The sequence below is a fragment of the Polyodon spathula genome, chromosome 2 (assembly GCF_017654505.1).
Source record: "Polyodon spathula isolate WHYD16114869_AA chromosome 2, ASM1765450v1, whole genome shotgun sequence".
In the NCBI taxonomy this organism is placed as follows: domain Eukaryota; kingdom Metazoa; phylum Chordata; class Actinopteri; order Acipenseriformes; family Polyodontidae; genus Polyodon; species Polyodon spathula.
In genome coordinates, this window is record NC_054535.1 from 19,071,006 (window position 1) to 19,093,055 (window position 22,050).

The window sequence follows — 22,050 nt, forward strand, 5'->3', positions numbered from 1 at the left end:
GACCAGTCCGCCTCAGAGGATGCAGGTCCTCTCCCACCGGAGCTTGGGATGGAGGCAGAGGCAGCTCCTGCTCCTCTGAGTGGCAGCTCCTGCTCCTCTGCTCGTGAGGGTGGTGGTGAAACCAACAGGTATTCCCCCTCTGCTGGTGGGGGTGGAACTAGTAGGCATTCTCCCTCTGCTGGTGGAGACTTGGGCTGCGGATCTGAGGACTTCCCTTTCTTGGGCTGTGGACAGACAGACTCCTTATCCTCTGGTTCCTGCTCTGGGCAATCTCTTGTAATCTCTTGCCATAGAGGGGATTGGTCTGGTGCTACGTGCCCGACCTTGCCAATGGCAAAGCACCATTCCTCACCTTTCAGGCAGGTGAGGTAGACGTCCAGTGTGGTAGAGACAGCGCAGGACCTGTGCGCTGCTGTGGTGACGCTGGCTGCTGTGCTGGAGCGCTTCCTCTGGCCACAAGAAGAGACCGGCCCTTATATTTATTTATTTATTTTGTGTTGCGTTTGTTTTGACGACATCAATATAAAGAAGGATAAGGATAGACTGTGAACCTCCCGCCGACAACAGCAGCGCAAAGTACTGTTGGTTAACCGCTGCTGCTGGTGTGCTGGCTGCTGCTGCTGCTGCTTCCTCTGGCCACTTCTTCCCATTTTTATTTATTTATTTATTTATTTTCCAACCAAAAAAACTGTGAACTGACACTTGGAGGCGCTGTTGTCCCGTTTCTGACACCAACTGTGAACAGGGGTGAGGGGTGACGGCAGACCAGAAACACAATCCACAACAAGGACTGGCCAGTGAAACTGAAGCGCAACGGTTCTCAGTATTTTATTAAATAATAAAGAAAATAAAGATATGTACAAAAGAAAACAGTACAAAACAAAAGGACAAGTTGGCCAAATAAATAATCACACAAATAACAAACAACTATCACGCCTAAACCAGCACGCTTAGCAATTGTTATATGGTTCCACAGACTTACGTCTCTCCTCTGACAGTTCTCTGTGAGTGCAGACAGCTGCATGTTTATATATTCTGGCCGAGGGGTTAACCAACTATTAACCAACCAACTCCCATAAAACACAACCCCTCTCCCCTCATGTCCGTATTTTACCCTCCAGATCCTTGTAAGGAGGTTAGCAGGCAGCGTTGTGATAGAGGATGTCTCCTCTCCTCCTTCTGCCAGGTTGGGTCTTTGGTCAGGGGCTACTGTTTAACCCCTATGGTAACTCCTGAGCTTCTGTAAGGGGGTGCCTGTGTACCCCCTTCCTACCCCGAAAACCCACCTGACTTTTACAAGCGGTGGCAATGCTGTCGGTAGAGCGGTGCACTCCAGCAGGGACAATGCCAGCAGTAGCAACACTGCCGGTGGCATGGGAACCTCCGGCGCTTGCAGCAGTGGAGCCAGATGCTAAGATGGAGGCTCTGTGCAGTCAGGCGGGGGCTCTGTTCAGGCTAACGGTGGCACTGGGTAGTCAGGCGGTGTCACTGTGCAGTCAGGCAGTGGCGCTGGGCAGTCATGCGGGGGCTCTGTGCAATCAGGTGGCGGCTTTGTGCAGTCAGATGGGGTTCTGTGCAGGCTGACGGTGGCACTTGCTGGGTGACGGGGGATTGTACTGTCTGCCGTCACTGCTCCTGCTCCCTGCTCACGCCCTTTGCAGGAGCCCTTGAAAGAGCTGGCGATTGCAGCTGCTCCTCTCTCCCTTGCAGTCGGGCTGGTAGTACCTCCCTCCGGCTCCCGTGTTTGGCTTCGGGTATGGCCGCCCCTCTTCCACTTTTGCTTTCCGGCGAACAGGCTCTTTCTCCCTCTTGACGTGGACGGCGCCCCACTTCATGCCCAAACTCCCTGCAGACAAAGCACCAACCCTGGTCCTCTACGTCCTCCCATCCGCCATCTCACCGGATTCGGGGAGGGTAGGGGTAGGGGTTCCAGATATTCTGCTGCTCCGTCTCACTATCCAGCACACGGGTTGCACTCTCTGGCACTAGTTGTTAGGTTGTTAGTGGAAATTTTAGGGGAGGAGGGAGGGGAGGCAAACAAGCTGTGCAGCAAAATTGCTATGCGTATTGTAGCAGAGGCGTATCTGGTCCACAGCAGGAATAAATGAAGACAATGAATTGACAATGAGTTGAAACAACTTGATTGAATTGGAACAGCAAGCATAACGATAAAGCTCAGTTAGGCACCGCCAACAACACAGCAGGCAGTATCTAAATAGGGATTCCCCTCAAGCCCTATTGGCTCACACACATAAGGTTATATTTACACGGACTAATCGCTCAGACCCTCTGTCTCGCACAAAGAGCTGACTGGCGGAACCGAACACAAATCACAATGAAGCCAACACAGACCCCTCTGTCATACAGCTGCCCTGTGCACGTGAAATCCAGGCAGCACGCTAGCGCTGCCTATATACGAAACGCGCTTCCACGCACAAACTCACGCAGGGAGACACACAAAAACGGCGTGGAAGACAGGACAGCAATACACAGAAATACAACTATTTACAAGAAAAGTAATAGCCCGGTCCCCCCGCAAGCTCAATGTAGAACACAAGAAGTTCCACTCGGCTGCACTGCGAGACACGACGCTACAGTGTTTTTAGGCAACCAATTTAAATGTAGTGCGTATTTCGGATTTTTTAATACGTAAAAACTGCATTTACGCACCTTATCTGCACCGCTGAATACAACCAATATTGGAGAAGGATATCTGATAACTTTATACAGACTGTATTTATGTCACATTGCTTTAAATATTTTAAAGAAAATGCTGAATAAATAATGGTTGGCAGTGTATTTGTAAGATATTTCAGAGGCATACTTTTGAAGTAGCCTATGTGTGTTGGTCAATTCCACTGGCATTGTAGCCTATTTATGTTTTTTTTTTTTCCATAACGGTCACATTTACAATTCAATGTGTTAATTTTGTATTTATTTATTACTAACAAATACGTTTTATTTATGTAACTAAAGCTGACCCGAATAAGGGTTAGAACACAGCGACAATGGAATTGTTGAGATTTCAGATCCAAATTTAAATCTGTTTGTGTGACCTTGACCTTTTTGCTACAGTCTCACTGCATCAAAGGCTGTAAAAAACGGGACTGGAGAAGAATAATATATAAGCAAAATAATTGCTGGCAATGTGTTTAAAGAGGTGTTTTAACCTAATATAGTATTCCATCATAATAAACACCAACTACATGCTACAGAATGTAATTAAAGAAAGAAAAAAAAAATCACTACAGCTTCTGTGGCTGTTACTAGGGCTTGCTGTATCCAATCAAAATGTCTCGCTACACATTCTTTTCTGGTTGGTTTAAAGTGCCTATGGGCCGGTATTGGGACCTGTATGTGATTTTAATTAGAGTTCTGTCGTGTCATTCACATTTGTATCCATTACAGATTGGTGGAGTTGCAGAGAGCTGGTTTGGGGGCGGGCGTCTCTCCAGATGGAAATGGTGGTCGGGTTTACCCAGGGTACGGGAGAAACGAAGGGATGGAGGTTTAATAAACTACAAAATACAACATTCAACTCATTTAACATTTTGTTCATTTTCAAAATGGATTCCGAGAGGGATGATACAGAGTCGTGTATTGATTTAAATAAGGTGGAGGTAAGTGTTTATTATTGTACGGTGCATAAAGAAGAACAATTAATTACGGTCAGTACGGTAATAACAGCATTACAATAATCTTTACTGCAGCATTCTCTTCAGCCACTAGGGTTGAGTTTGTAGTAGTAATTCAACATATGTAAATGTCCTTAATAAAACGTACTGTATTTTTTATTTTATTTTTTACCCCAGACAGTACGACAATAAAATAGAGGATGCACAAGGTCCTTATTAATGGGTCTAACTAAGGATGATCTAGACACCTTGTCATTGCAAAACACGCTTTATTTAGTTGTTTAATTACAGTACAGGTAATATAAACACATCACAGCAATGCTTATAGCGTTAAACAATTATATCTATATATATATATATATTATATATATATAATATATAAGATAGATTATATATGTATATATATATATATATATATATATACATACATACATATATACATACATAGTATGTGATATACATACATACATACATACACACACACTCTGCTGCAGCCAAGTAACTGTGGAAGAGTACTCCTGTTTTTTTTTTTTTTTTTTTTTTTTTCAAACCATTCCAATCCAGGTTTAACTGTATAATTACCTCTCTCAGGGTCTGGATGCAGGTTTAATTGGTCAAATTAAACAATTTAGAACAGGGTTGGAACAAAGACCAGGAGTGGAAGGGCTAACCCTGACCACACCTGCTAGTCCAGGGTCTCCAACCCTGGTCCTGGAGAGCTACTGTGGCTGCTGGTTTTCATTTCAAATAATCTCTCAGTTACTTAACTGAACTATTTATTTGGTTAATTAGTCAAGATTAACAGGTGTTCCAGATCTTTAGCCACTGATAATGTAAAGACGCATAAACCTGGTGGTTAGGGGCTCTGCAAGACCAGGGTTGGAGACCCATGTGCTAGTTTATCCTCCTCAGTCCCTGTATCCATTTACATTTTAAATGGATGTTTGGATTTTCATGCATTTAAATGGAGCCTTTATGGGACTTCTTGGTGTGGTTTATATTGTATTAAACAGTGTTTTTGTTAAGCTTTGGAAGCACTAAAGTATGACCAACTTATCCCTTTAAACCAGGGTTAGATAACCTTGGTTCTTCCATCCATCCCACTGCAGAACCAGACCCTTAATGATTTAGTTGACGTCCAACAGGGTCAATTAAATAAGTAAGGGTCTGGTTGGAACAAAGTCCTACAGTGGAATAGATTGGAAGATCCAAGGTTACCCCCCAATTTAAAGGGATATCTTGCCCCAAAAAAATGAATATAGAAATTTAGTGATGCATTTTTCAAATCACCTATGGCTTAAGATCAAGAAAATACCATTTATTGAAGAAATAATGGTCTGAGGAGGCTATATTACTTGTATTCACTGTCGAGCAGATTGGACATCACTGTAGAGGTGTGCCACCTTTTTTTATTATTATTTGTTTATTTAGCAGACACCTTTATCCAAGGTGACTTACAGAGACTAGGGTGTGTGAACTATGCATCAGCTGCAGAGTCACTTACAACAACGTCTCACCTGAAAGACTGAGCACAAGGTGTTTAAGTGACTTGCTCAGGGTCACACAATGAGTCAGTGGCTGAGCTGGGATTTGAACCAGGGACCTCCTTGTTACAAGCCCTTTAACCACTGTACAGAATCTCATATCCTGTGATTAAACTTAATTTGGAGATTCTTTAGCACACAAATTGTTGAGTTAATATGATCTTCGTATGTCACTCAAAGCTATGTGTTTATTTATAGATTTGTGACTTTCTGCATTTTGCTTAAGTCGGGGTATAGATGCCTACTTTCTCAGTATTTTTTTGTAGATGAGTTACAACTTCACATATCTCATGAACCGTTTGAGATCTTTCATCTTTTCAATTTTTTTGGAAACTCTATCTAAAATCTAACAATCCCTTTCACTTTAACCTTTGTTGACCTTATTTAGCTGCTACATGACAGGGTTGGGGTCAATTCCTGTTTTCAGTTCCTATTCCATTTCAAAGTGATTTTTTAAATCAGTTCAATTCCCTTTTAATCAATTCCTGCACATCATTAATCAAAATTGCAGTTAGCAGTATTCTATTGATAAACTTCTCACTGTGGCAACAAATCACTTAAATTTAAGTCTCTGGTAATCAATTAAATTGGCTTCAAATGAAAGCAAATTGAACCATCACAGCAATTGTCTGTTAAATATAAGTTCCAATTCCTTCAAAGGAATTGGAATTGGAACTGGGAATTGATTTTACAAAGATATTAGAAATGGAATTGGAGTTGCCCCCCAATCCTGCACATGGCTTTACTGTTTTGATGACCAGACGCTTTGAGATATTGACTTTATGCGCGGATTCAGCTCTACTGAGTGAATTTGATACAATAAAAATGCTCAGGTGCTGTTGAAGCCCGTATGTGTGTTTACTGTGCACCACCCCATAAAAACTGGCCAGTGGCTGCTTTTCTGACAATCATTTTTGCAGACTTTTTTTTTTTTTTTTTTTTTTTTTTGCTTCGAATGTCCCAACAATGCGGCTTTGTGTTCTTCTGACCACCACAGCTGAAAATTGTAAGATGTACCTCAAATCGAAGGCAGTACAAGAGCTGACGTGAAAGAGATGGATACACGAACACGTCGCAACGTACTGTTCTTATTTGAAGACTTGATATGTGTAGCTGTGTATTATGTTCTCCTTCTATGGAGGTGCTGTTGAAGTAGGAGGTGGTCATATTGAACCTTTGGCGTGATTGCCCCATCAGATGTTTTATGCATATGTTTTACATGCCATAGTTAGATTGTCGTTTACTCTGCGTTTTTGCTTTTATTGTGTCACTGTGTTCCCCATGGCTGGTAAAAAGCCAGTGCCAAAATTCAGCACTCTGTCAGCAAGATAAGTCTTAGCCTGTGTGGATATATCTCAGCTGAGTTTGTGTTCTTCAACAAGAATATGAACATGAAGAAAATTAATTAAATGTCTTTCTTTAGCAAAATTCCTTTACATTTCTCCAGAGAATAGCTGTGCCTGTAATAGCTGGTAGAAGAAGAAACTATCTTCACAGTATCTGGGTTAGAATAAAAACGGTTTAATGTACTGTACAAGGCTATTTAATTACAAGCTCTCGCTCTCAAAAAAGGGGAGTGGAGAGACCAGAGGCTCAAGGCATGTACCATTTTTTGGAAACAATGAATGTCATTTTTCAGTGTCTCCTGTAGCTTGATCGCTGATTAAATTCAGTTGTGCTTTTCTGTATTTTCCAGGCCAGAACTAGCACAACAGCCTTGTAGTCAATGTTATTTTCACAATTATACTACATGGTTGTATTTAAACCTCCAGTAAGTTTCATAAAAGTAATTTGCATTCCAAGTGCAGAATGGAAGATCTGTCTCGGTTTGGCAGCATCACTACTGCTGCATTTTTATTGACAATTAGAACTTTACACATTCAGTTAGCAGTTTAAATGCTTTGTAGAGAAGCCTGTTTTTGTTATTTGCTTGAAGACAATTAAAAACGGCAACTTAGCCAACAGTAATAGCTTGTGTATACCAAGTGACTTTTGATTTGCCAGTAACCTCTATGTCAGTTAGGTGGACTACAGTACTTGTCTGGAATTTCTTTGAATTGTTGTGTAATTTGTAATGGCAGTGTACAGCTGGTTATTTTATGGAAAGTCCTATTTCCCATTAGTTGTACAGTAGTTGTTTATTGGCTTTGAAAGATAGTGTAAATCTATGGAACATTTTGTATTCTAGTATTTCTGGATTGTAATGAAGAAAAGGGAAGACAAACAGCTAGACTGAAGCAAAATTTCATTTAGAAAAGTTGGGCCTATAGTCTAATGTATTTATGTGGTCATGTAACATGTCAATTGGTATTCAGCCATAATCATTGAAAAGCAGAAGGATCTCAGTTACATCTTAATATAAGGGCATAATGCTGGCTGTCCGGCAAGCGGGCTGTCTCTCAACACAGTACTGTAGCTACATTGGCAATCTGTCCTGTCAACTCTAGTTGCAAGCGGGTCATGACAGTGTGAGCATGCAGACATGTGCCACATACAGTGCATGGTACAGTATGGCACCAGTTGAAGCTAGAGCAGCTGCCTAAGATTGCTATTGTGTGACTTTCTACCACGCAAGAGGATCTTTTTCAGTAGGGTTTAACTATGATGCAGCTGGATGTCTATAATACCCAAATTGTCAACTTTGTGAAAACACTCTTTCAGTTTAAATTTAAAAATTACAGATACCTGCAACATCCAGTATCAAAGTAGGTAACAAACATGATACATGCATAATAATACATAATACAATTATTTAATAAATGGTGTAGAAATGGGTTACTGCCTGGAATCGTAAGTTGTATTTTTATGCCACTCATGGGAAATTCTTCTATAACAATTTGTCCATACTCTTTCCTAGAATAACTATAGTACTCCATGAATGTTAAGGAGGTTTTTTATTTTTATTTTTATATATTATTCTAGTGGCACCAGTGAAGATTCTAAGTGATAACACTATACCCCCCCCCCCCCCCCCCCCCCCCCCCCCCCCCCCCCCCCCCCCCCCCCCCCCCCCCCCCCCCCCCCCTTAGAACATTAGAACATGCTGTGCAACACTGAGTTTATAAAGTAAAAGTGTCATTCAGTGCGTGGAGAAAGTGCTAAATCAGAAAACGACACTTTATTTGGAACGGTAATCCAAAATAAGTCTTCTGATGTGTGTTTTTTTTAATCAGATTTAAACTACAGTATCAGAATTAGTGTGTGTAACCTTTCACCAGGATTTGTTGGTATAGTGAAAGTGTTAACTTTGCATTTTGTCTCCCAGTACCATGGAAGCGGCAGCCGGCCTTTCATAGCCAGCCCCAAGTACTGCCCTGGGATGAATAAAAACAGCGGCTATGAGTGTGAGACGGGACACTGCTGTGGAGAGACGGGGTGCTGTACATACTACTATGAGCTCTGGTGTAAGTGTCAGCACAGCATCTTGTCTATTGACTATTGACCTTGTAGTTGCTTTAGTTTTAATGAGGGTTTCAAACTGTTTTAAGGGTGTGGGCATTAATTATGTTTAATTACTGATAGAGATCTATTTATTTTAGAGTAATGTTTGTATCACATGTAATTCTACAGGGCACGGTTTATTGATTGACTGACTTGGCTCTGTGGTGGCTCTGTACACATGCACTTTGTTCTGCAGGGTTCTGGCTCCTCTGGACCATCCTCATCCTCTTTAGCTGTTGCTGTGCATACCGTCACCGTCGGGCTAAACTGCGCATCCAACAGCAGCAGCGGCAGAGGGAGATTAACCTGATAGCCTACCATGGAGCCTGCAATTACCCTGCATCCATGACGGACATCAGTAGGTGTCATTGTTAACTTAAACACAAATGAAATGACACAACCTTCGGTGACCATACATATTTTTTAAAGCAAGTACAAAGTAACAGTTTTTTGTATGTTTAGTAATACAATTCAAGAAAAGTCTTGATTTGTGATGTATATTTTATGAGGTGGTGGTTGTTGTTGTTTTATTATAATTTGTTCAACACAATTGGAAAAGCAGCTTCGAATCTGTCTTATTCCAGTGTCGCATCCCATGTTGGAACAAAATAGCTGTCCTTTCCCTTAGACTTCTGCCAGTGGATCTTAAAATAGGCCTAACGAGTAGAAGAGAAAACTGAGTGAGACTCTTGTATTCATTAGGCCTGTTTGTATGAATAATACAGACATGTCATCATTGCATTGAAAGAGGATCCCAGCTCTGTGGTTGTTGTCCCGTTAACACTTGCCAATTTAAATGAGGATAATCTTTTTATCTGATTGAAACTAAGCCAGTTCAGGGCCGAGTTATAAGTGTAAACACACCATGTGTGACCATTGGCAGGTCACTTGACCTCTATGTGTTGTTGCTCTAGACATTAACAAAACTAAAGGTACGGGGCTGAAACTGAGGCGCATTGGCGCTCAACATTTTATTAATTAAACAAAATACACAAAACTGCGAAAGGGCTACACATGGGAAAAAAGTATATGCAAATATATATATGACTATAGCAATTGTTATATCTTATTCACAGACTCAAGTCTTGTCTCTCCTCCGACACCCTCTTCTCGTGAGCTGGGAGCGGGTCTTTTATGTCTGTGGCTGGAGCCTCAACTACCCATTAATAAATTACCTCATTATGGCTCCAGCCACATTCCCACAGGTTTTATTAGGATGGGGAATTTACCCCCATCCATGCTCGCTACATTTTACGAGACCAGCTTTTTCGCCGGTCTCCAATAATAATAATAATATGGACGGACGGCTTTGTCCACCTGCATACAAATACGTTATATATAAATAATAGTACAATATAAATACTAATGAAATACTATGGCAAGGCGCAAGCACTGCACATGGGGAAATATGTAGTTTATTGTGTTTTTGGGTTAATTGTTAATATATTGATTTAATTAATTATTTAGCTGCTGTGGTGCTCCGCTGGGGACGATTACCCGTCTGCGTGGAGCAGCAGCTGAAAGCAATCGGCTGTTCCAGCAGGCGGGTGGGCGTGTCTCAGCGGAGCATCAGTGTAAAAGCATGGCGATCGCTGTGATCGGGGCTGCTGCAAGGCCTGTGGTTTTCACGGCACCTTCGATTTATAGTTTGTGGTATTGTGTTTTATTTTGCACTTTTTGTACAGCTTGATGTACTGGTCCCCTATGCGTTACCATCTCTGGTAACGTCACATGACCACCTATATTTTACTTTTGTTTTTGTTTGTGTTAATAAATCCTGCGCGCCTGTGCCGACGTTTCAACATCAACACCACGTCTGTCTCTCTGTATGCTTGAACAGCGGCTACCCACACACGTGACACGAGTAAGACCCTGTCACAAATACATAAATAACTAAATAGGCACAAGGGGAGGGCTCCCTGTCAAACTTGCCCCCCTTTGTGCGCAGCACACATGGCCCAATGGCTAAGTCCACATTTTCGGGTGGGAACAGAAGCTTCCAAACGCCTGTCAGTGGAACTCAGGCCGTGGCATACTGGCAACCTTGGCCAGTGGCATGCAGACAGCATCCCCCGACGGAGACGTGCAGGCGTCTCCAAGTGATAGTGATCAGGAAACCCCAGACGAGGCAGTTCCGACGACTCCAGGCAAGGCCGCTGCAGCTCCGGACCTTTGGGCCGTGAACTCGGGAGGGGAGCCCCTGGCCAAGGTGACAGCAGCGGGAGCTCCACTTCTCCCTCGTACTCTGTAGCCGGCACTGCTGGATTTACACCACCCTGGGCGATGATGGCGACCTGGCATCCCCGGACGATGGTGGCTCAACAGCCGTAGGCGGTGTGGGCTCAGCAGCCCTAGGCGGTGGAGGTGGGAGCAGCAGACAGACCTCCCATGACGATGGAGGGGGTAGCGGCAGGTAATTCTCCCATTGCGGTGAAGGTGGGTGCTTCAGGTAGTCTTCCCATGCTGGTGGAGCTAGGAACTGTGTCCCATCTCCCTCGGGTGGTGGAGGTAGAGGCAGTTCCATCTCCTCTCCTCCGGGTGATGCTGTTGGAAACAACAGGCCGTCTCCCTCAGTCGGACTCTAGTCTGGCCAGTTGTCTCCCTCATATGGTGGAGACGGATCCCCCAGTCCATATCCGGCATCTCCGGGCGATTCAGTTGGAATCGAGATCAGCTTGTGACTTGTGACTGGAGGTGGAGGTGGGAGCTGCAGATAGTCCTGGACAAGGGAAGTCCTCCTTCAAGCCTATGAAGATGCAAGAGGGCGTGGCTCCTCCCTCCTGGAAGTGGACCTGTTGGGGCAGTCCCAGTTCTTCTGCCAAGTAGTAAATTACTATGGCTGCCATGTCTGAGAAAGACGATGGGTGGTTTTGTTGCTCCAACTGCTCCCCATCATGGGCCACAACTGGTCAACTGCCATCTGGAGGTCCTCCCCATTCCACTCTGGGTCCCCCAGCCAGTCCAACATCTCCTCCATCTCCTCTGTCAAGGCTGCTAGATGCTCTGGCTGCCGTCATTGCTGCTTTCTGCCGTGCTTTCCCATTCCCTTTTTTCCCCCCAAAAAACGCATTTAGCCTTCCTGGTCCGGCTCCTGGAGGCGTTTTATCCCACGCAGGACACCATATGTGGCAGAGTGGTTGCAGTGCACAGGTGTGGTGATGTCATGGACCAGGAAGTAGGACAAAACAAAAGGTACAGGGCTGAAACTGAGGGGCAGTGGCGCTCAGCTTTTTATTAATTAAACAAAATACACAAAACAAAACGGCGAAAGGGCCACAGATGGAACAAAAGTATATGCATATACTATAGCAATTGTTATATCTTATTCACTGACTCACGTCTTGTCTCTCCTCCGACACTCTCTTCTCATGAGCCGGGAGTGGGGCTTTTATATTTGTGACTGGAGCCTTAACTACCCATTAATAAATTGACTCATTACGGGAATTTACCCCCATCCATGCTCGGTACATTTTATGAGACTGGCTTTTTTGCCAGTCTCCAATAATAATACAGAGAGTTGGCTTTGTCCACCCACATACAAATAAATTATATAATTATATATATGTAATACAAATTAAATACATACATAAACAATGAAATAGGTACAAGGGGAGGGCTCCCTCTCATCAGCTGTTATAAGGCTGTGACACATACAGGTATCTACAGTATATTTATAATGGTGTACTTTTCTTAAAAATTAAATCATTCTTATATTCAGCACTTGCCATAGTTATCTTTAAATGAAACTACTCAGTTTATCTCCTATAGCATGTGTGTGCAGCATTATCAACATTACTATGCAGTTTTAAAGTAATTAAAGGATGTTTTTGTTTTTTCTCTCTGCAGGTTTCTTGGCCTCGTTCAAACTGCCATCCTATGAGGAAGTGGCGGCTTGTCCCAACACCCCTCCCCCACCTTACAGCACTGTTTTTGCACTCCAGGGGAGGCAGTACGCCCAGCCTGGACCCAGCGGTATCACGTCATCCCAGAGTTCTGACAACTACACCAGCTGTTCCTGCGAGTCCTGCTCAGTCTCCTCCCTAGGCAGCACCTCCTTCTCTGTGCAGGTCACTGACGAGACGGATACCAGCAATGCTACCACCCCCAGTGAGGCGGGTGACTCCAGACCACCCAGCACCTCTGCAGCCACGGCTGAATCTGATCCCGTAGGGGCCATGGCTTCACAAGGTGACCTGCAAGGGGAAAGTGCCGCCACCGAGAGCAGCACAGGCCAGCAGTCTCTCAAAGCGGCCCAGTCACCACCCAAGCATGCCCTCTTCTCTTCCAACATTGACTTTTTTGAGCCTGAATGCCATGCCTGCTGTGCCTCAGACATCGAGGAGGAGGAGGATGCAGAGGAACGCCACTTCCGGCACCGCAGGCTAACTGGAGATTCTGGAATTGAGGTTTGTCGCTGCCAGGTGGAGAGTGAGGAAGAGGGTCTCGATGAGAACAAGGAACGTGCTGTTCAGGAGACCACCTGCTTCCTGCACGACAGCTCTGGGTGCTCTCACAGGGCCGATGCCTCTCGGCCGCAGTGTGAGGGGACAATGGGCCAAACGCAAGAGGAGTGTGCCAGTCTGTGCACAGCTATCACCCTGCAGCTGAGCGGGGAATCTGTTGTTACAGTGGAGTCAGTGTGATGTCATACTCATTGTGGGGCTAAGCTTGTGCCCTAAAGAAAGAATTACAGTCTGTGAAAGTGTGGGAATTCTGAGCCCCGATGGCGATGTGTGGCAATAACAGAAGTGGCTTTTAAGCTTTGTTTGTGAACTTACCCATCTATTAGAATAAATAAAGCTTAAAAGGGGGAGGGGAAAAAAAAAAAGTCTGTGTGTATGATCTAAATTAGGCGCATTAAACAAAAGGGTAAGTAGTGAAAACGAAAGTGAGCCTTTGCTTGCTCATTTACATTCATGTGTTAGTATCTCCCTTTTGTTAATTCAGGGGGTCACACATTGTTGTTTTGTACCCTTCTTGTTATAATGTTATAAAGCTTATGCTTATAAATTCATCCTTTTTTCATCTAGTGTAAAATAATGTAGTTTTTCATTAGTGGTGAAGTGGTAGTGGATTTAACCACTTATTCTGCTTTTTGTAACCAGGCTTTTGTATTATATGAACCTTGTCAAAGACTTCAGTCCATCTGTGCTCTGTTGATTTCTCATTATGTTGTAACAAAAGCAATAATATACCTTTTTTTTTTTTAACTCAAATGCAAAGAAAGGCATTTGGCTGTTATACAAATCTAATGTTATGTTATGGATTGAACTGCAAGGAAGTTATTTTGGGTAGATGTGTGTATTACTAAAAAAAGATTCTCTCCCATGCTTAGTCTCATAGCTGTTTCTTAAAGGGCTTGAGGGTGAGGGTACCGCTTTGCAAGACAGTGCTTGAAGTAACTGAACTGATAAAATCAGTGAAAAAACCCTCCGAGGCACTAGTTTCTCATCGATAAAGTTGAATGCAAGAAAGCACAAGTTGCATTGGTATATTGTATTTCAAATAGTAGATCAGCTGGATTTGAGGAGAGTTATAGCTGTTGTCAGAAAATCTTCCAGTCAGCTATATGAAGTTCATATCTCCATGGTGCTGTATGACCACATTTTGTGTGTACACATTTCTTTATAATGCCATACTGAATGCCATTCTCATAGGAAATTTGAGCCAAACTATTCTCCTTGCAAAACTGTGGAGAAAACAGAGCATACAGCTTTAAAACAATTGTTATTTTTAATGTGTTTTTTTTTTTTTTTTTGGTAAATGCATGTTAAATATTAGATACCCTGATTTAAGTAGCAAGCTGTTAATTTCCTAGATGGTGATTATAATGTATGCCCTGTATAATTAAAAATAATAAGACGTTGGTTTGCTGTTACCTTCACACTAGAAACTTGTACTTTTGTTTGCACAAAAAAAATAAAAAAAATAAAACATCTTCATTAACTTTGGAAGCCTGGGTTGAGGTACAGCAAACCAACAGCCTTGAAACAGGAATAGCAAAAAGATTGGGTCATCTTTCATGATGAACTGCACGAAGAGAATGCATAGAAGACATTCTCTCCTTTTCTGTGATCTGTACACAGTTATTTTGTGTTTTGTTTATACCAAGTATAGAACAGTGCTTTTATTATTATTATTATTATTATTATTATTATTATTATTATTATTATTTGACCTCAATGTTAATAAAGCTGCAGCCCTGCTTTTCAGAGTGCCCAGTCACATCAACTCACAGTAACTGCAGTGTTGCCTGTCATTTCTGTGCCATTGCTAGCCAGCTATTTGCTTTGATCAACCGGCCTATATGGACCCAAACTGCAGCTGGATTATATTGATGGAATAACTGTGCAGGTGCACAACATTATCCTGTGTAAATGTGCTTGCTGACCTGAATGTTGTCTGTAACTCGCATGGATGAATCTCTAAACGGCTTACTGTCGGTTGCCTATTGATGAGCTTCAAAAATAGTATGTATAAATTTCTTAAATGAGGGGTTTTAAACCTTTATTTTATTTTTTTTAAACTGTACCCCTTCTGCTGGGAGGTTTCAGCTTAAGTACCCTTTACAATTTTCGCGCTACTGAATGGTACCACAGGTGCAATAAAAGGCAAAATAATATGATTAACAATTCTTTTTACATTTTTATTTAATATATCATTTTTCACAACAGTTTGACAAACTGCTGGTTTAGACAGAATACCAAACAGTAGGCTTCATTCTTAAAACTTAATTGCATGTCTTTGGATGACAGAATTAAAATCCAGTATTTAGGAATCTCTTTGGAGACACTGGTATTCATTATATATTTGGCAAAGCTATTATAAGTTATACAAAATCGTCTGCATTGTAAATGTTTATCACAATGCTATTCACTTGCCATCTCAGCATAATTGTGGGCCATTTAAAATGTTTGCAAGATCAAAAACATTAACACAAGAACTATAATAACTAACAATGATTTTTTTTTTTTTTTTTTTAAAGCCAGCAAAAAAAAATATCCAAAGGGGCTCTCTTACTCACACCTGTCAACGTTTTCAAAATAAGGGATCTTTTGTAAACTGAAATCTTAGTGCTCGAATTGAAGCAAAACCTACACAAGACAAAGGCATGCAACTATTGCATTTTATTACTTGATAAAATGATAGACTGATACGGTGCTCCTAAATTGCTTTTTCAAAAGGAAAAATAAACAGAAAAACAACCATGAAATATATAAAACATTAAATACAGTGAAATATAGGGCATAGTACATTAAATACAAACCTAAAACTCACTTCAAATAGAAAAATCAAATAATCATTGAATACCGTTTGATGATGGTAGTACATACACTACCAGTCAAAAGTTTTAGAACACCCCCATTTTTCCGGTTTTTATTGAAATTTAAGCAGTTCAAGTCCAGTGAATAACCTGAAATGGTACAAAGGTAAGCAGTAAACAGAAACTGAAAAATAATGTACATTTCAGAGTTATACAAAAAGGCCTTTTTCAGGGAACAAGTAATGGGTTAACAACTTACAACTGTTCTGCAGCAATGGAAGGAAATTAAGCCTTGAAAGTTGATGCTAACAATTCCTACAGGTGTCCCAACTTTTGTTGATTACTTACAAACCCTCTGTATAAAAGCAGTGTTGGAACAGACTGTTACTATACCCTGTTAAGCGTTATTTGGACAGTATTGTACTGCAGGAAGTAGTATATTGCTATCATAATGGCAAGAAAAAGGTAATGAACAAAGGAAGACAGACAGACCATTATAACCCTTAAAAGTGTAGGTCTTTCCTTTAGAAAAATTGCAAAGAAAGCTATGGAGTCAGTGAGTAGTTTCCTACACTATCAAAAGGGACTTGGAAACTGGAGGAAACTCTGACAGGAAGAGGTCTGGCAGACCCAAAGCCACAACAGAATCAGAAGACAAGTTTCTGAGAGTCAACAGCTTGCGTGATAGGCGTCTCACAGGACAACAGCTTCAAGCACAGCTTAACACTGGTCGAAGTAAGCAAGTCTCAGTTTCAACTGTGAAGAGAAGACTTCGAGCTGCAGGTTTGATAGGTCAAGTGGCAGTAAGAAAGCCATTGCTAAGATGGCAAAACAAGAAAAAGAGGCTTGCCTGGGCCATGAAGCACGGCCAGTGGACTACTGAAGACTGGAAGAAGGTCTTATGGACCGATGAATCAAAATTTGAGATCTTCGGTTCATCACGCAGGGTTTTTGTATGCCGTCGATTAGGCGAAAGGATGGTTCCTCGGTGTGTAACACCAACTGTCAAACATGGAGGAGGAAGCGTGATGGTCTGGGGCTCTTTTGCTGAATCCAGAGTCAGCGATTTGCACAGAGTGAGTGGCACTCTGAACAAATACGGCTAGCACAGCATTTTGCAGAGCCATGCAATACCCTCTGGTATACGCCTAGTTGGTCAGGGGTTCATCCTACAGCAAGATAATAACCCAAAACATACCTCCAGGCTATGTCAGAACTACCTTAGAAGAAAAGAACAAGACGGTAGGCTTCAAATCATGGAATGGCCAGCACAGTCTCCAGACTTAAACCCCATTGAGCTGGTTTGGGATGAACTGGACAGAAGGGTGAAAGCAAAGCAACCTACAAGTGCAACACATTTGTGGGAACTTCTGCAGCAATGTTGGGAAGAACTTTCTGATCAATATTTGATTTCCATTGTAGAAAAAATGACACGAGTGTGTTCGGCTGTTGCATCTGCAAAAGGTGGCTACTTTGATGAGTCAAAAAGTTTGATTAAATTTTGTTAAACAAAATGATTCCATTAGTTCTTTTTTTTTAATCTCTAATTGTTTGTTCTAGGCTTTAATTTCACAGTACATGGAGACATTAAACTGCGTAAATTTCAATAAAAACTGGAAAAACTGAGGTGTTCTAAAACTTTTGACCGGTAGTGTACATTACACACACACACATATAACGTGATTCAAAGCAATAGAGACGTCAGCGGTTAATTGAAAATGCACCACTGATTGAGAGAGATAAATTTCCCTGAAAACTCAAGTTTTGCAAATCGGGGGGGGGGGGGGCACGTACAACAAAAAAAAAAAAAACAAAAAAAAAACTGAAAAACGTCCTCTACAGTTTCTTAAATTCCACACGTCTTCTCAAAAAATGGTTATAAACTGTTATGTCATGCTTGCTGCACACAATCTGATTTGTCTCATTGGGGACGGTGTACTAGACTAAATTCATCGTGTGATTCTGCTACCGATTTTTTATTTTATTTTAATTTTTTTGGGGGGTTATTATAGCTGCAATGAACCCTGTGTATAAGCTACGTCTTGCTTCTTAGAACATTTCAATCATACCAGCTCAAGTGGACCAAATTCTGAGGCGGCGTTTTCCTATCAAGTACGAAATGTAACCTTAATGGGTATTTATCCTAAAGATGCTGATAACCGGAATAAGATACATCAAAGCTGCACGCCAGAGCCTGTGACGCAGTCATGTCCGTCCCCAAGGGCATGCATAGAGAGCCCACACAGACATCGTCATCATTTATCCTTTCATCCGAAACTGAGCGGGAGAGATTACGAACAGATAAATATCAAGTTACTTGTATCTGGTTATTCGCTTGTGTAATTACACTCATTAAAGTGACTTATTGGTGATTTTGGTACGATGCTGATGAACTTGTCGGAGGGACACAAAGACCACGCAGAATGCCGGTTGTAGCTCCTTTTTTTTTCTTCTAAGAAGCTATACAAACGGAAACGCTAGTCCGTTCATCCAAACACCTGGGTAACATAGCAGTGGTTTGTATTAATTAGTTTTCAGATGTTTCCAAAAACAGTAATACACGCACATAAATTGGACTGTAAAGGTTTATTTTAAAATGAGTATTTTTCTGATAGCCCCTGTAAAGTCACTCTGCAAAGCACATCTGACAGCGGTACTGAAGCGTTATTTACAAGTAGAATAAATGTAAAACTGAGTCAAACAAGTAAAGCACTGCTGATTTATTTGCATGCATGTCAATCAATGCATTGCTTACACATTTTTTTAAACGTTTTAAAAAGGAAAAACTAAACTGAATTTAGTACTGAAAACAAGTTTCAATTATATTATCAAAACAGCAGGCTGTATTCTAGAGTGCTGTTGGTCTTAGTTTTGCACTTACATTTGTATCGATATTTCCCTCCAAAGCAACAACGAAGATTGACAGTTTATGACGTTTGAAATTAAATCAGCGCCAGTAGAGTATCACGTCTTTCTGAACAGCTTCTGTACAAGTTTAAATTCCAAATTAAGTTAACTCGGTTTCCATATGAAATTGGTAACTTGTGTTTTTCTCAATAAATTAATTTACCGTTTTAATTGTCTTACCTCTTCATACAGAAAACGTTTTTAGTGAAAAAAAAAAAAAAAAAATCGTATTATTCAAAACTGAAGCTGCCTAGACACAAAACCTAGGCACATGCAGATAAGAACTTGAAGCATATGTGGAAGCGACTGTAACAGTGAAAATCACGTTCAGCACATACTTGCATAGAAACAAAAATGATATTCCTCTTCCCACAGTATATAATGAATCAAAGTTAAATACATTACTATTTTCTTATGGTTTTACTTTTTACATTTGCTTTTGTAATTTCTAAATATGAAAATTAGTAGTCTGGTCACGAACCCAAAATATATTGTACTTTTCTTAACTTTAATATATGGTGTTTGAAACATATATTAACTAAAAATAGTCTTAATTAATTTATATAACATGCACATACTGAACAATCCGCAGTTACCGTCTTTTCCAGTGTGCACACACAGAGGTTGACTGAGTCTAACAGCACTTCTCAGCGTGAGTTTGCTGTGTCAGCGTCCAGAATGAGGGGACGGAGATATTCTTTGATACATTTACACTTGTGTGGTCAAATTAAAAAAATAGTTTGATGGAAAATATTTCTATTTATTTTCGAATAGGTTTAAAAAAAATGTGGCAACTCCGTTCCGTCTACCAAAAAAAAAAAATAGTGCAGGAACTCTGTTCCGGTACGTTCCGCCAGGTAGCGAGCACTGCTGTTTGTAGACATTTATGTTTGGTAAATTGTCGGGTGAGCTGTCGGAGATTTCTCCAACTTGTATGTATATTAACAGCTTACCGGAGGTATGTTTTTGTTTTCATGTTAAAGAATCGCTTATACTGTTTTCCACTGGTTTAAATAATTATTGTTTATAGGTATTATGGCAAGCTGTGAGGAACTCTTCGGTTTATGAACACGCCAGTCTGGCCGAGGACTTGAGAGCTGATACTATTGCTGTTGTTTACTTGCTGTTTATTTGCTTATTTATGATTACCAGCCCTTTTCTTTATCTTTACTGTATTTATTTGGTTATTTTTCTATACTGACCTTCCCCTGTATTTAAGTCAACATTTTATTTTTGGAATGTCATTTCTTATTTTCTTATTTTATACGCTCTGTGTTTCGGTTAGAACATAAGAACATAAGAAAGTTTACAAATGAGAGGAAGTCATTTGGCCCATCTTGCTCGTCGGACAGCAGTGCAGAGAATAGCCACCTGTTTAGAGCTCTTCAGCGCTACAGAGCACTCATGGTAATGACGTTCCAGAACTGGGCTTGAGGACAGCAGCTTCCTTTGGTTACCTGTGCATGCTCCCTCTGCAAGCTTAGTTCAACAGCAGGGCTTTTTCAGCCCGCATTGAACCGTACCTGCCTGTTGATGGTGTTCATCACTGTCTAAAGGCACTCTCTTGGTGCAAACAGCCTGCCCATCTCCACCTCAGCATAGCCCAGGAGACTCTGGTCTAAACCCTGATGCAGCTCATGAGCGGCAGCCATGGAGACTGCACAAGCATCGTGACCTGCTCAGTCAGTCATGGGGGACCTTATCGCATTCCGACTCATCGAGCCCATAGCTCTGGTTCTGGCTGGTGGCATTGAGCCATTTGAGTCTGTCGAATAGGGTTATTGACATCTTGCAGAATGCCACAGCAGCATCCACACGTTCCCAATAGGGGTATAAGGGGAGCGTCTTACAGACGTGGTGTCTGCCTAAAGTGTTTCGGTGGCTTGAGTCGCCCATGAAGGACATTGTTCCTCACTGGGGGTTAAACATGGTGCTTATTGCACTCTTGAAGCCTTCATTTGAGCCCACAAATTCAACTGAGCTGAAATGTTATTGCTCAAGCGACTGTTTGCTTGCTATCACCTTCGCAAAGTGGGTGAGCGAGATACAGGGTTTCTCTTTAGCGAGAGCCTGCTTAATTTTTACCGAGGCCAGGACAAGGGTTACACTCCATACCAATCCTGCCTATTGCATAACACTATCTCGGCATTCCATGTCAACCAGTCTGTGGAATTGGAGGCTTCCTTCCAGTCTGACAGGGAGCTGGACCGCCGTACGCTCTACCCAGTGCGGGCCCTAGTGTGCTATGTTGACAGGACAAAACGTTGGAAGCAGTCTGGACGATGTGTTGTCTGCTCTGGGACTTTCGGGGAACTAGAGTTATGATAATAACCTAACGTTCCTCCATGTATGGTTGGTGATAAACCACACCTGATAGAGAAAAGGATTCCAGGCTAGTAGCATTCAAAATAATAGGTGGGAACCCATGCCCAGCATGGTGAGAATGTGGTTGTAAATGTACCTATTTTGTTTATAGATAACCTAGACAAATAAAGGAAACTAAAGTTTGTTTCAAAGGCCTTCCAACAAAAAATGAATGAATTGTAGTAAAGATCCAATCTACGCCCATTGGTCCAAGTGAGCTGGAATGTCTCAAAGAAACATTAAAAATGAATATTGTAGACAACAGTATTAAAACTAGCATGCAGAATGTACTATGGTGGTTTTCACATCATCTCGTGAAAACCAGTACAGCCTTGGTTGATCAATTGTGTAGAAATGTTATGCTGGCTACCACTAGACTGACTGTTAAAGCACATATTCTGACAGTTTAATGCAGGGATCTAAGGACTGCTGCACTGTTTAAAAACACAATTTACCTTGATGTTCTCTATAGCCAGATGAAATGTGACAGGTGTCCATTATCTTATTGTGTACTCATAGTAATGTTTTTTTATAACTTCTTGTGGGTGTATAGTTATACCAGATCCTAAATTCCATGCTGTCTGATTTTCATCCTACATGTCAAGTTTTGTTGTTGTTGTTATTATTATTATTATTATTATTATTATTATTATTATTATTATTATTATTATTATTATTATTATTATTTATTTAGTTTTTGTAAAAGATTCTGCCATTAATGACAACTCATATTCTTTATTTCAGCATAACAGTAATAGGAACTGCTTAATTGCACTTGGCAGTGAATGCTGCTCATGGACAACCTCTGAATTTGTGTGAAAATAAATGTTTCAAAAACTAAACAGACTTCATTTTAATAAAATAATGCAAATCAAAGCATGTGAGATTTATTTCT

At 41.3% G+C, this 22,050-nt stretch overlaps 1 protein-coding gene across 1 annotated transcript; it reads left to right on the forward strand.

Annotated features, from left to right (window-relative positions):
* Positions 1–3,450: 3,450 nt before the first annotated feature.
* Positions 3,451–15,192, forward strand: LOC121331089 (WW domain binding protein 1-like). Its single transcript, XM_041278256.1, has 4 exons — positions 3,451–3,620; positions 8,445–8,583; positions 8,817–8,978; positions 12,467–15,192. Exons 1-4 carry the CDS (start codon positions 3,456–3,458, stop codon positions 13,261–13,263), a joined length of 1,263 nt encoding a protein of 420 aa, XP_041134190.1. The 5' UTR covers positions 3,451–3,455; the 3' UTR covers positions 13,264–15,192.
* Positions 15,193–22,050: the final 6,858 nt, after the last annotated feature.

What these genes read in the sequence shown, in the direction of transcription:
- LOC121331089 (XM_041278256.1), top strand. Translation starts at nt 3,456, where the DNA reads ATGGAAATGGTGGTCGGGTTTACCCAGGGTACGGGAGAAACGAAGGGA. An exon ending in ATACTACTATGAGCTCTGGT is followed by an intron (nt 8,584 to 8,816) that starts GTAAGTGTCAGC and finishes TTTGTTCTGCAG; the next exon opens with GGTTCTGGCTCCTCTGGACC. An exon ending in TGCATCCATGACGGACATCA is followed by an intron (nt 8,979 to 12,466) that starts GTAGGTGTCATT and finishes TTCTCTCTGCAG; the next exon opens with GTTTCTTGGCCTCGTTCAAA.